Genomic DNA, 11,873 nt, shown 5'->3' with positions numbered 1-11,873 from the left:
CGATAGAGAGAGAGAGAGAGAGAGAGAGAGAGAGAGAGAGAGAGAGAGAGAGAGAGAGAGAGAGAGCGAGCTCCCGCTGATGCGTTTTCATGACAGCGCGCTGAAAGATGGGCAAGGACAGATTTTACTATTGAGATTGAGGAGTCACGTGCCGATTTGGGAGGGGTCTGAGCCGGTCGGCCCTGATGGCAGGATACGCTATCTGTTGCCAGGGGCAATGCCTTCAGAACTTCACAGAGGCGCGACTAAACATTTCAGAGCGCATTCATTTTTGCGCATTTATTTTGTCGGCGGAACAGATCGAGACGGATCTACGAATACGCGAAAGAAAAGGAGGAAAAGTAAAGCAATGCAAAAACATAAGGCGAAAGAATGGGGACCTTACAGGAACAAGCTCACACCAAGCGCAAAACAGCGGTGTTTGGAGAAGCTCTCAGGCAGCTCCCTGCAGCGGCACAGAGACCTGAACAATTTACCTCTGTGCACACATATGGATATTGGGAATTATATTGTTTACAATGTAAGTCACTTTGCATTCACGCTGTTAATGGCTTTAATCTAACCCGGACATTTACATCTCGCAATCACACATTTAACTACCCTAGCTAACCCAGAACTGGTTTGTCCACTTTGCAGCCCCCAACAAAAAAAACCTGGTACAGTATGTGTCATTGGGCTAAAATCAAATCATAACTAAACATGCCACAGCTTTAGCCTACATCAAAACATGTTGGAAACGTCCGTATACATTGAACATCTCGTTACAATCTAGTGTTCAGTCGCAGTTAATTACTTTGTCATTTTGGTCAAGAAGTGCATTCTAAATGCAATGTAATTACAATACGCTAAAACGCATGTGAATAAACTTACTTTGGCCAGTACAACACTGTTTTCTTCACTTGCTGTAGATGGACCCAGCCACAGCAGAAAGACTCGTAACTTTCCAAAGACTTGTGGCTTTTAAACTCCTGCATTGTGTAGTAACTTAAACCAAAAAAATATATATAATTCCCAATGTCCATATCACTGTAAAACCCGACAAGTTAACTTAACTCAAATCGTTTGAGTAAACCGATTGCCTTGACTGTAATACCCGAAAAGTAAACTTAACTCAAACGGTTTGAGTAAACAGATATCCTTAAGTTATGTTAACTCAAACCGTTTGAGGAAACTGATTGCCTTGAACCATTTAAGTTGAAAAAACTAACAGTTATGAGTACTCTGAACTAGTGATGGGATTTATGGCTCTTTGAGGGGATCCGGATCTTCGCGATCCGTTCCTTTCAAAGAGCCGTTCAAAAGAACGGCTCTTTTGGCTCTTTTTAAATATCTAGTCAGTTTTAAGAAGCCAGCTTGGGGGCATCTCAGTTTATCCTGGAAATAATCACTGGGAGGAATGATGAGGTGAGATTTGTAGTCAAATAATTAAAACTCGGATATCACACACCAATATCTGAGTTTGAATTATTCTGAAATATTGATTATTACCTCATTTGTCATGTGTGGACTATATTCCATAGGGTTGCACAAATCCCTCTGCTTAGACAGTGACATCACTATTTTGGATTTACCTTTAGTACAAAGTGTGTGTGTGTGTGTGTGTGTGTGTAAAGCTACGTTGACTTATGTTATTCATACAATACCTACTCACAAATAAACATCAAAAACAAAGCCGGCTGCAATGAATTTCTGTGGAAAACAGCTTTTACTACAAACACTTCCACACAAGAACATTATCACACAAGAACATTTTGATAGAAAACAAAAAATATTTAAAGTAGATAAAATTAGAATAAATTAAAGCTGCAAGCAGCGATGAACGGGCCCTCGCACCTGGGCTCACCGCCATCGTGTGGCTTTAGTAAAAAGGAGAACGTTGAGAAATATGCATTTAATGTCCTAAATATAGGTGGAATATATCAAAGTATATCCCATATATGTGCCAATCTTACCGTTGCCAGCAGGTGGCGCTATCATTATAATGTCATCACGCTATAAAGAGTTGGCCTGCGCTGGGTGCGCCCCTCCCCCTATAACTGTTCTGTCTCGCGGAGGAGCTCATTTGTATGAATCTGTGTGAAACACGCATTGGAAAAAAGAACGACAGAAAGAACGGCTCTCCTCCAGCCGCGACTCGGCTCCCATCGTTCATGTTTATGAGCCGTTCAAAAGAATCGGTTCGTTCGCGAACGTCACAACTCTACTCTGAACTTAATTCAGTTGAGTTCACTGAAAGAAGATATACAGTCTTGTTCAAATAATAGCAGTACAATGTGACTAACCAGAATAATCAAGGTTTTTCGTATATTTTTTTATTGCTACGTGGCAAACAAGTTACCAGTAGGTTCAGTAGATTCTCAGAAAACAAATGAGACCCAGCATTCATGATATGCACGCTCTTAAGGCTGTGCAATTGGGCAATTAGTTGAATTAGTTGAAAGGGGTGTGTTCAAAAAAATAGCAGTGTGGCATTCAATCACTGAGGTCATCAATTTTGTGAAGAAACAGGTGTGAATCAGGTGGCCCCTATTTAAGGATGAAGCCAACACTTGTTGAACATGCATTTGAAAGCTGAGGAAAATGGGTCGTTCAAGACATTGTTCAGAAGAACAGCGTACTTTGATTAAAAAGTTGATTAGAGAGGGGAAAACCTATAAAGAGGTGCAAAAAATGATAGGCTGTTCAGCTAAAATGATCTCCAATGCCTTAAAATGGAGAGCAAAACCAGAGAGACGTGGAAGAAAACGGAAGACAACCATCAAAATGGATAGAAGAATAACCAGAATGGCAAAGGCTCAGCCAATGATCACCTCCAGGATGATCAAAGACAGTCTGGAGTTACCTGTAAGTACTGTGACAGTTAGAAGACGTCTGTGTGAAGCTAATCTATTTTCAAGAATCCCCCGCAAAGTCCCTCTGTTAAAAAAAAGGCATGTGCAGAAGAGGTTACAATTTGCCAAAGAACACATCAACTGGCCTAAAGAGAAATGGAGGAACATTTTGTGGACTGATGAGAGTAAAATTGTTCTTTTTGGGTCCAAGGGCCACAGGCAGTTTGTGAGACGACCCCCAAACTCTGAATTCAAGCCACAGTACACCGTGAAGACAGTGAAGCATGGAGGTGCAAGCATCATGATATGGGCATGTTTCTCCTACTATGGTGATGGGCCTATTTATCGCATACCAGGGATCATGGATCAGTTTGCATATGTTAAAATACTTGAAGAGGTCATGTTGCCCTATGCTGAAGAGGACATGCCCTTGAAATGGTTGTTTCAACAAGACAATGACCCAAAACACACTAGTAAACGGGCAAAGTCTTGGTTCCAAACCAACAAAATTAATGTTATGGAGTGGCCAGCCCAATCTCCAGACCTTAATCCAATTGAGAACTTGTGGGGTGATATCAAAAATGCTGTTTCTGAAGCAAAACCAAGAAATGTGAATGAATTGTGGAATGTTGTTAAAGAATCATGGAGTGGAATAACAGCTGAGAGGTGCCACAAGTTGGTTGACTCCATGCCACACAGATGTCAAGCAGTTTTAAAAAACTGTGGTCATACAACTAAATATTAGTTTAGTGATTCACAGGATTGCTAAATCCCAGAAAAAAAAAATGTTTGTACAAAATAGTTTTGAGTTTGTACAGTCAAAGGTAGACACTGCTATTTTTTTGAACACACCCCTTTCAACTAATTGCCCAATTGCACAGCCTTAAGAGCGTGCATATCATGAATGCTGGGTCTTGTTTTGTTTTCTGCCAATCTACTGAACCTACTGGTAACTTGTTTGCCACGTAGCAATAAAAAATATACTAAAAACCTTGATTATTCTGGTTAGTCACATTGTACTGCTATTATTTTGAACAAGACTGTACATTGCAATTAAGTGATAAAGTGATTAATTGAGTGATAATTGAGCTTTAGTGATGAACACCTGCTCTTAACAAACAGAATCACTGAAGAAAAGAGAGAAAGGAACTACAGCTGACTTCAGACACAGCCTCACTCAAACCTGAGAAGTTATGTTAACCTAAACCGTTTGAGGAAACCGATTGCCTTAAACCATTTAAGTTAAAAAAACTAACAGTTATGAGTACTCTGAACTTAATTCAGTTGAGTTCACTGAAAGAAGATATACATTGCAGTTAAGTGATTAAGTGATTAATTGAGTGATAATTGAGAATTAGTGATGAACAGCTGCTGTTAACAAACAGAATCACTGAAGAAAAGAGAAACACAAGAACTACTACAACTGACTTCAGACACAGCCTTAGATGAAATCAACTGAAATAAAATACATGAAATCTCTCAAGATCTGATTAAACAACCCCACAAACAGCATCAGCAGCTCCACTTATTAATAACCAGACTGACTTTATTTCTGTCAGACGTCTACAGAAGATCTTATTGAGAATGAACTAAGGTTTAGATGTTGACTTATTGTTTCATTTGAAGTAACCATGTTAGAGATCAGTGTTTGCTTTAGTTGGGCTCTTGACCCTTGACTTCTGTCTTAGTCTTTTCTCTGGCTGTTATAACCGTGTGTTTCTAAAACACATTTGTCGTAACTCAAAAGCCCAGAAGAAAAGCCATCAGGTGATATCCTGTATCTAGGTGTAGGTTGTTATACTTTATATAGGTGATGATAATTATTCATTATTATTCACAATTATTGATCCGTACGGAGTCTAATCTCTGATGAAATAGATGTTGTGTAATTAGTAGAAGTGGACCTAGTAAAAATGACGCTAAGAGCCAGTGATTCTGTGATATTCAGTTATTATAAAAATGACTTCATAAACATTTTGTACACATTAATTTTTCTTCTATGCCAGTAATTGGTCAAACACAGACATTAATAATCAGAATATGAACCTCTACAATGGTGACAAAAAAACATGCTGCAATGCATGCTGGGTACTATTGTAGTACAAAACTCATCCATGGCACCCAGCATGCTCTGCAGCATTTTTTTTTTTTTTTTTTATGGTCACCATTGTTGAGGGTCATATTCTGATTATTGATGTCTGTGTGTGACTAATTGACAACATAGTAGACCAAGCTGTTTGGAAAGTCTTTGTATTAACTGATTTTCACAGAACCACTGGCTCTTAGAATCACTTTTACTATAATCAATCAAATTACACAACACCTATTTCATCAGAGATTAGACTCCAAGCAGTTCAATAATTGATGATTATCATCACCAACATAAAGTATAACAACCTACACCTAGGTACAGGTTAACACCTGATGGCAATTCTTCTGGGCTTTTGAGTTACAACAAATGTGTTTTAGAAACACACGGTTATAACAGCCAGAGAAAATACTAAGACTGAAATCAAGGGTCAAGAGCCCAACTAAAGCAAACACTGATCTCTAACATGGTTACTTCAAATGAAACAATAAATCAACATCTAAACCTTAGTTCATTCTCAATAAGATCTTCTGTAGACGTCTGACAGAAATGAAGTCAGTCTGGTTATTAATAAGTGGAGCTGGTGATGCTGTTTGTGGGGTTGTTTAATCAGATCTTGAGAGATTTCATGTATTTTATTTCAGTTGATTTCATCTAAGGCTGTGTCTGAAGTCAGTTGTAGTAGTTCTTGTGTTTCTCTTTTCTTCAGTGATTCTGTTTGTTAACAGCAGCTGTTCATCACTAATTCTCAATCAGCACTTAGTTAATCACTTAATTACTTGAATGCAAAGTTTTAAAACGTACATGGTTTAAATCAAGGCAATCTGTTTACTCAAAGGTTTGAGTTAAGTTTACTTGTCGGGTTTTACAGTGTATGTCTGCATGGAGGTAAATGGTCCAGGTCTCTGTGCCGCTTGAGAGCTTCTCCAAATACCGCTGTTTTGCGCTTGGTGTAACCTAAAAAAAAACTGTATTCCATTGTTCCTATGTTTTCCATATGTATCGTGTGAGGTACTGCAGCAGTTTCTAACGCAGCAGTAACTTCCAGGCATGGTAAAACAGTGCAGAATTGCGAGAACCTCCTCTTAACAACACATGTAAACAATCCTGTTTCGCCGCCGGTATCCTTCCAACATGGCGGAGACCGTGATATCGAGGGAGGGGCTTTGTGCTATGACGACAACTTCTCATTCTCAATAGATTCCTATAAAGTTCTCATTATAAATGTATGGCAGATTTGTGCTATATTTTATCTCCGTTATTAAGTGTAATAGTTGTAATTAAGTTTTATTTTTAAGTTAAGTTTTATTTTCCATAAACCTGCGCGTTTTCGAAGCCATATGAATTGAATTATGCCCACAAATATGACGGAAAAAAAGCTCGGCTGCATTATTATAACATCAGTAATAAAATATCAATAATAATAGAAAAGTAAAACATTTAAGAGCAATATATTTATCGGGCATTGCTTATATGAGCATGAAACTAATCGATGATATGCAGCGATTTCAGCATAATAGTTCATGTTAATTAATCAGAGACTAGCTCTTGCAACTTCTATCTGAAAAACATTCGCCGATGCAGATGTGAACTTGACCGAAAGTGTAACTCGATCAGATTGTGCTTTAAAAACACGAAAGTACAATAAATTCACATTAGTGTCACTATCGTTATTTTTTTTATGTATTTTAATATTTAATTAATATTTTGTATTCAATTTGCACTTTCTGATCAACCAAAATATTATTTAAATATTATTTAACAGCATGGAAATCACTGATTATTGCTAAATAATTGAATGAGATTTAAAATATATTTAAGATAAAAACTATGACAAACAAATAATTTTGATTTTCGTCATCTCTACAAATATAACGTAATTAGGCTACAAATGTATCCAGTGCATTTTTATTTTATAAAGACCATTTCATTATTTGTCTGTGATTTAAAAATTAACACACAAAGATACTTTTTCTTTTTTTGCTACTTTATTCAATGGCATTTTTTTTAACAAAACATTGTCTTCCAGTATAACTTTAGCAGCATATTTTGATCCAGCGGTGAAACTTAGTTTTTAAAAGATAAAGAAAAAAGTTCACCAAGTTTAACCAAACAACTATTATAAGGTATAAAACAGAGACCAAATAGCCTAGATATTTTAACTATGGCTAAAACTCAAAACAAAAAAAACAAAAAAATATTATAAAAAAAAAATGGATATTATATTTACCACGACCGGTGAAACATTCAAATGTCTATTCAAAAAGATAAGTCGGTCTACGTGCTCAGGTGAGAGCCGAGTGCGCAGCCTGTTCACATTTAGTGGAATAAATTCGCTCTGCTGGAACAGATGTTGCAGGAACAGCCAGGCACCACTGGACAAGTAAACCTTCTCTGTCCCTGAAATTAATGGGCAGCAAATCTTTCACCACCATTTCAGCGAACAGCTTTGTCGTCTTCTTGGTTCTGCCTGCGTTGCATTTAGGTCTTACGGCAAGTGATTCAGTGCTCGTCGAGTTGCCGCTCTGTTATCGCCAGATATTTTATGTACAAATTTTAGATGATAGCGCATTGTATTTGTTGTAGATTTGTGTGAAAGCTTGGCGCTGCACAGCTTACCCTGAACTGTTTTTTCATCGTTCTTCTCAAAGGGAAGCCAGCCATCACTATGTGACTTTGAGGCCATTATTATGTCTTCTTACGTCTTTTGAGGCATCGAGTGGGAAGCTAACCAATCAGAGATCAGGGCGCCGCCCAACGTGCTGCCATAACCAATCAAAAAAATAATAATAATAATTTCGATCATCGTTTACGTGATCGATCATCGCTGTCGCGGTCGAGTACTCGAGTACTTGATCACTGTTGCACATCCCTACTCCATCCCAGTACCCTGCCACTGCAGCCCAGAGACCATTTCCCTAGGGTGAACATATTTTAGTTTTCAAAAAAGAGGACAGTGGGAACAGCAGGATGCAGACGACAATATATATCATTTCTAAAACTAAGAATACATATTTTAAGAAAACAGTCCTGCACTTTAATAAAAACATTTTAGGTCCTAAAAGAGGACATGTCTGGGAAAAAAGAGGACGCGTGGTCACTCTAATTTTCCATAACATGCCTAGGAACTGATTACCAATACCCGTTTCCCCATTAGGAGGAACATTTAAGTTAGACATTCTCACACACTCATTGCAAAGTCTTGTACAGCTGTAAGCAGACACTACTGAGCGGTTTCCATTTTTTTCCTTTCCTTGCCTTGCCTTGTTTTGCACCTTGTACTATTTCATTGGTTTTTTTTGTGATTGTTTGCTGCCTGCCCAGACCATTGCCTGTTTTTTGGATTACTCTTTTCTCTAGCCTTGGATACTGTTGTTTGCTGGTGTTTGACCCTGCCTGTTTGGACCATGATCAGTTTTAATAAATGCTTCCACTTGGATCTTCAATCTCACACCCAGTCCGTTACAGCTTTATATTTCAAAAGATTTAACAATAAATAAAGCAATCTGTAGTATATAATAGACTGAGCTGTAATTGTCTACTCACCATAGACAGTAACATTGAATCTGATTTTAGTCTCTGAGCTCCTTCTGCTGATCTCAACTTCATAAATTCCAGCATGTTCAGTTCTGGTGTTTGTGATGGTCAGAGATCCAGTCTGATGATCCAGCTTCAGTCTGTCTCTGAATCTCCCATCAGGAAGATCCACGGTGTCTCTGGTCTCTCCACTGATTTTAGCTATTAGATTCCTGTTAGTTCCAAATGTCCATGTTATCTCATCATCTGTCTGTATTTCAGTTACATTAATCTGTAGAGCGACTAAATCTCCCTCCATCACTGACTTCACTGCATCCAGACCAAAGACACCTGAAGAAAAAAATAGAATCAGATTCTCAGTCACATATTACATTTAAGTATAATAATGCTTTAACTCAAGTTTCCCATAGTTTTGAAATTTGATTACAGACTTTAGAAAGGTTGAAATGCCAAAAGACAGAAAAATCAGCATATAAAAATATATGGCTGAGTACAGAACACAGATATCTGAAATCTGAATTCACAAATCTTCATATGTTGTACATTTCAACATTTGGTTTAGTTTTAAGAGCTAGTAAATAGTGCATCACTGTGTGGTACAGTATGTCAGCTATAAGCCCCTGGCACATATTGCCCATTTTAGACCTTAATGTTGAAGTGTTTCATGTTTTTGAGCTATGTCTGAAATCCCCCACTATACCCTCATTCACTGTTTCCTACATTAGTCCAACAATATAGCACCCTTAAAGAAGTGAATGAAAACAAGTTAGCGAATTGCATAGTTTGTGCTTACTGTTTAATAATTATTTGACACTTAAAAAACTGACAGTTACAGTAGTAATTAACTGATTAACCTTGTAACTGGAAACTAGCGTAAACTTGAATTAAATACATTTGAAAAAAAATGAATGTATACGTGTATGGTTTTCTGCTGTACCACATTAGACAAGTAGTTTGGAAAATGGATAGATGGATTATTCAGATGCAGGCACCCTCTTCTGGTGAGACACAGGAATTTATTTTCCATGACCCTCATAGTGCATTATGGGTAATCTCTAGCTGTTGATTGTACATCATTTATTCACTCTTTATTGTGATGCATTATAGGATTTAAAGGGATACTCCACCCCGAAATGAAAATTTTGTCATTAATCACTTACCTCCATGTCGTTCCAAACCAGTAAAAGCTTTGTTTGTCTTCAGAACACAATTTAAGATATTTTGGATGAAAACCGGGAGGCTTGTGACTGTCCCATTCACTGCCAAGTAAATAACAGTGTCAAGGTCCAGAAGATTATGAAAAGTATCATCAGAATAGTCCATCTGCCATCAGTGGTTCAACCGTAACGTTATGAAGCGAAGACAATACTTTTTGTACGCAAATAAAACAAAAACAACAACTTTATTCAACAATTTGTCTCCTCTATGTCTATCAGCATACAGCTCAGATTCACCAAAAATGGAGCTACACTGATGTGGAGTAACACAGAGGAGACAAATTGTTGAATAATGTCGTTATTTTTGTTTTGATCGCATCCAAAAAAGTATTGACGGCGCTTCATAACGTGATGGCAGATGGACTATTCTGACGATACTTTTCATACTTTTCTGGACCTTGACACTGTTATTTACTTGGCAGTCATTGGGACAGATATATCTTAAATTGTGTTCCCAAAGATGAACAAAGCTTTTACGGGTTTGGAACGACATGGAGGTAACATGATTAATGACAAATTTTCATTTCAGGGTGGAATATCCCTTTAATGAGTGCACTCGATAATGTTACAAATGGTTGTCCCCTCAAATAGTGGTATGGGGTATATATATATATAGCCCTAATGTTTCCTATGTTTCTTGTTTACTCTTTTCCTTTCACACATGATATGAAAGCATTCAGTTATTTTCCTTGGGTTACCTTGTTCCTCTTTTTAGTTGGTTATTATTATTAATAAAATATTAAGTTGCATGAGGAACCTGCTCTCTCGTGTCTCTGAATTTACCACAGAACATTTTGTACTTGCACAATGAAAGTAAAGATGAATCTTTTATCAAATTTTGTCAACAAATAATCCAAATCTGTAGTATATGTAGTACAAAGTGAGCTTTAATTGTCTACTCACCATAGACAGTAACACTGAATCTGATTTTAGTCTCTGAGCTCCTTCTGCTGATCTCAACTTCATAAATTCCAGCATGTTCAGTTCTGGTGTTTGTGATGGTCAGAGATCCAGTCTGATGATCCAGCTTCAGTCTGTCTCTGAATCTCCCATCAGGAAGATCCACGGTGTCTCTGGTCTCTCCACTGATTTTAGCTATTAGATTCCTGTTAGTTCCAAATGTCCACATTATATCATCATCTGTCTGTATTTCAGTTACATTAATTTGTAGAGTGACTTGATCTCCCGCCATCACTGACACTAACTTCACTGTGTCTGTATCAGCAAACACAAAAAGTTTCTCAGTCACATATATTAATAGAGCTTTAAATTAAGTGTATCAGTTTTACAACTTTTGGAAAGGTAGAAAGACAATTAAATGACAAAAGACGGCAAACATCAGTATGGAAATATATGGAATGATGCAAAACAGATATCTGAACTCTCAAATATTCTTATATTGTACATTTTAAGCTTTAAATTTTTGTTAAGAGCTAATTAATGGCTTTTAATTTACTGATGGTGAAACTGAAGTTTATTGGAGCTCCAAATAAACAACATTTAAATATAAATCATAAAACTTGTTTATAACTTACCAACCACACAGCTACAGCACAGACAGCAAATGGCAAGTGTGTAAAACATTTGCTTCAGAAGTTCAGTGGTCTGAAATAGTTTCACTTAAGTTTGAAAACCTGTGAGTTCAAGCAGAAAAGTTGTGTAAAGAAAGGCTGTTTGATAATGTGAACTATTTGCTAACTTATGCAAAACTGCATTAGGCCACACCCCATGCCTTTAGACACAATTTGTGTTTGACTTGAAGTAGCACTGTGCAGACCAATCGGTGCATGACATCCACATACTGCGAGAGTGATTCGAAAGCACATGCTGTCTAGAGCTCTCGCGGTACTTTGATGTCATATACCGATCGCTCTGCACAAAGCCACTTCAAGTCAAACACACATAAGTTCTCTCTCCAAAACCAGACCCCGAAGACCTACAGTATCAGCCAACCCGAGTAAACAAAATGATTGACAGGTAAAAGAGCATTAAGTTTTCTGATTAAAAACTCCCACTCCTCTTGTTTTATATTAATAAAAAAAAATTAAAAAATAAAATAAAATAATAATAATTTAAAGTTAAACCATTAACAGTGGAAACAGGTGAACATTGGGGAGAGGTAGAAAGAGTAGGGTCGTAAAATGTAGGGTCTCACTCAGCCGAGACAGAAAGACAGAAGTGGATGTAGACTTTTCCTAC

At 37.3% G+C, this 11,873-nt stretch overlaps 1 protein-coding gene across 1 annotated transcript; it reads right to left on the bottom strand.

The window, feature by feature from the left end:
• Nucleotides 1–8,458: 8,458 nt before the first annotated feature.
• On the bottom strand, nucleotides 8,459–10,895 carry LOC113040728 (uncharacterized). The gene is made up of 2 exons (XM_026198990.1): nucleotides 10,578–10,895; nucleotides 8,459–8,787 (listed from the first exon to the last, which is right to left on the bottom strand). Exons 1-2 carry the CDS (start codon nucleotides 10,864–10,866, stop codon nucleotides 8,459–8,461), a joined length of 618 nt encoding a protein of 205 aa, XP_026054775.1. The 5' UTR covers nucleotides 10,867–10,895.
• Nucleotides 10,896–11,873: the final 978 nt, after the last annotated feature.

This window comes from Carassius auratus, chromosome 22 (genome assembly GCF_003368295.1).
Source record: "Carassius auratus strain Wakin chromosome 22, ASM336829v1, whole genome shotgun sequence".
NCBI classification, from domain to species: domain Eukaryota; kingdom Metazoa; phylum Chordata; class Actinopteri; order Cypriniformes; family Cyprinidae; genus Carassius; species Carassius auratus.
This window is presented reverse-complemented; position numbering and strand designations above follow the sequence as displayed.

Coding starts and splice junctions, on each gene's coding strand:
- LOC113040728 (XM_026198990.1), bottom strand. CDS start 10,866: ATGGCGGGAGATCAAGTCACTCTACAAATTAATGTAACTGAAATACAG. Junction 8,788..10,577: donor ATTCAGTGTTACTGTCTATG/GTGAGTAGACAA, acceptor TTTTTTCTTCAG/GTGTCTTTGGTCTGGATGCA.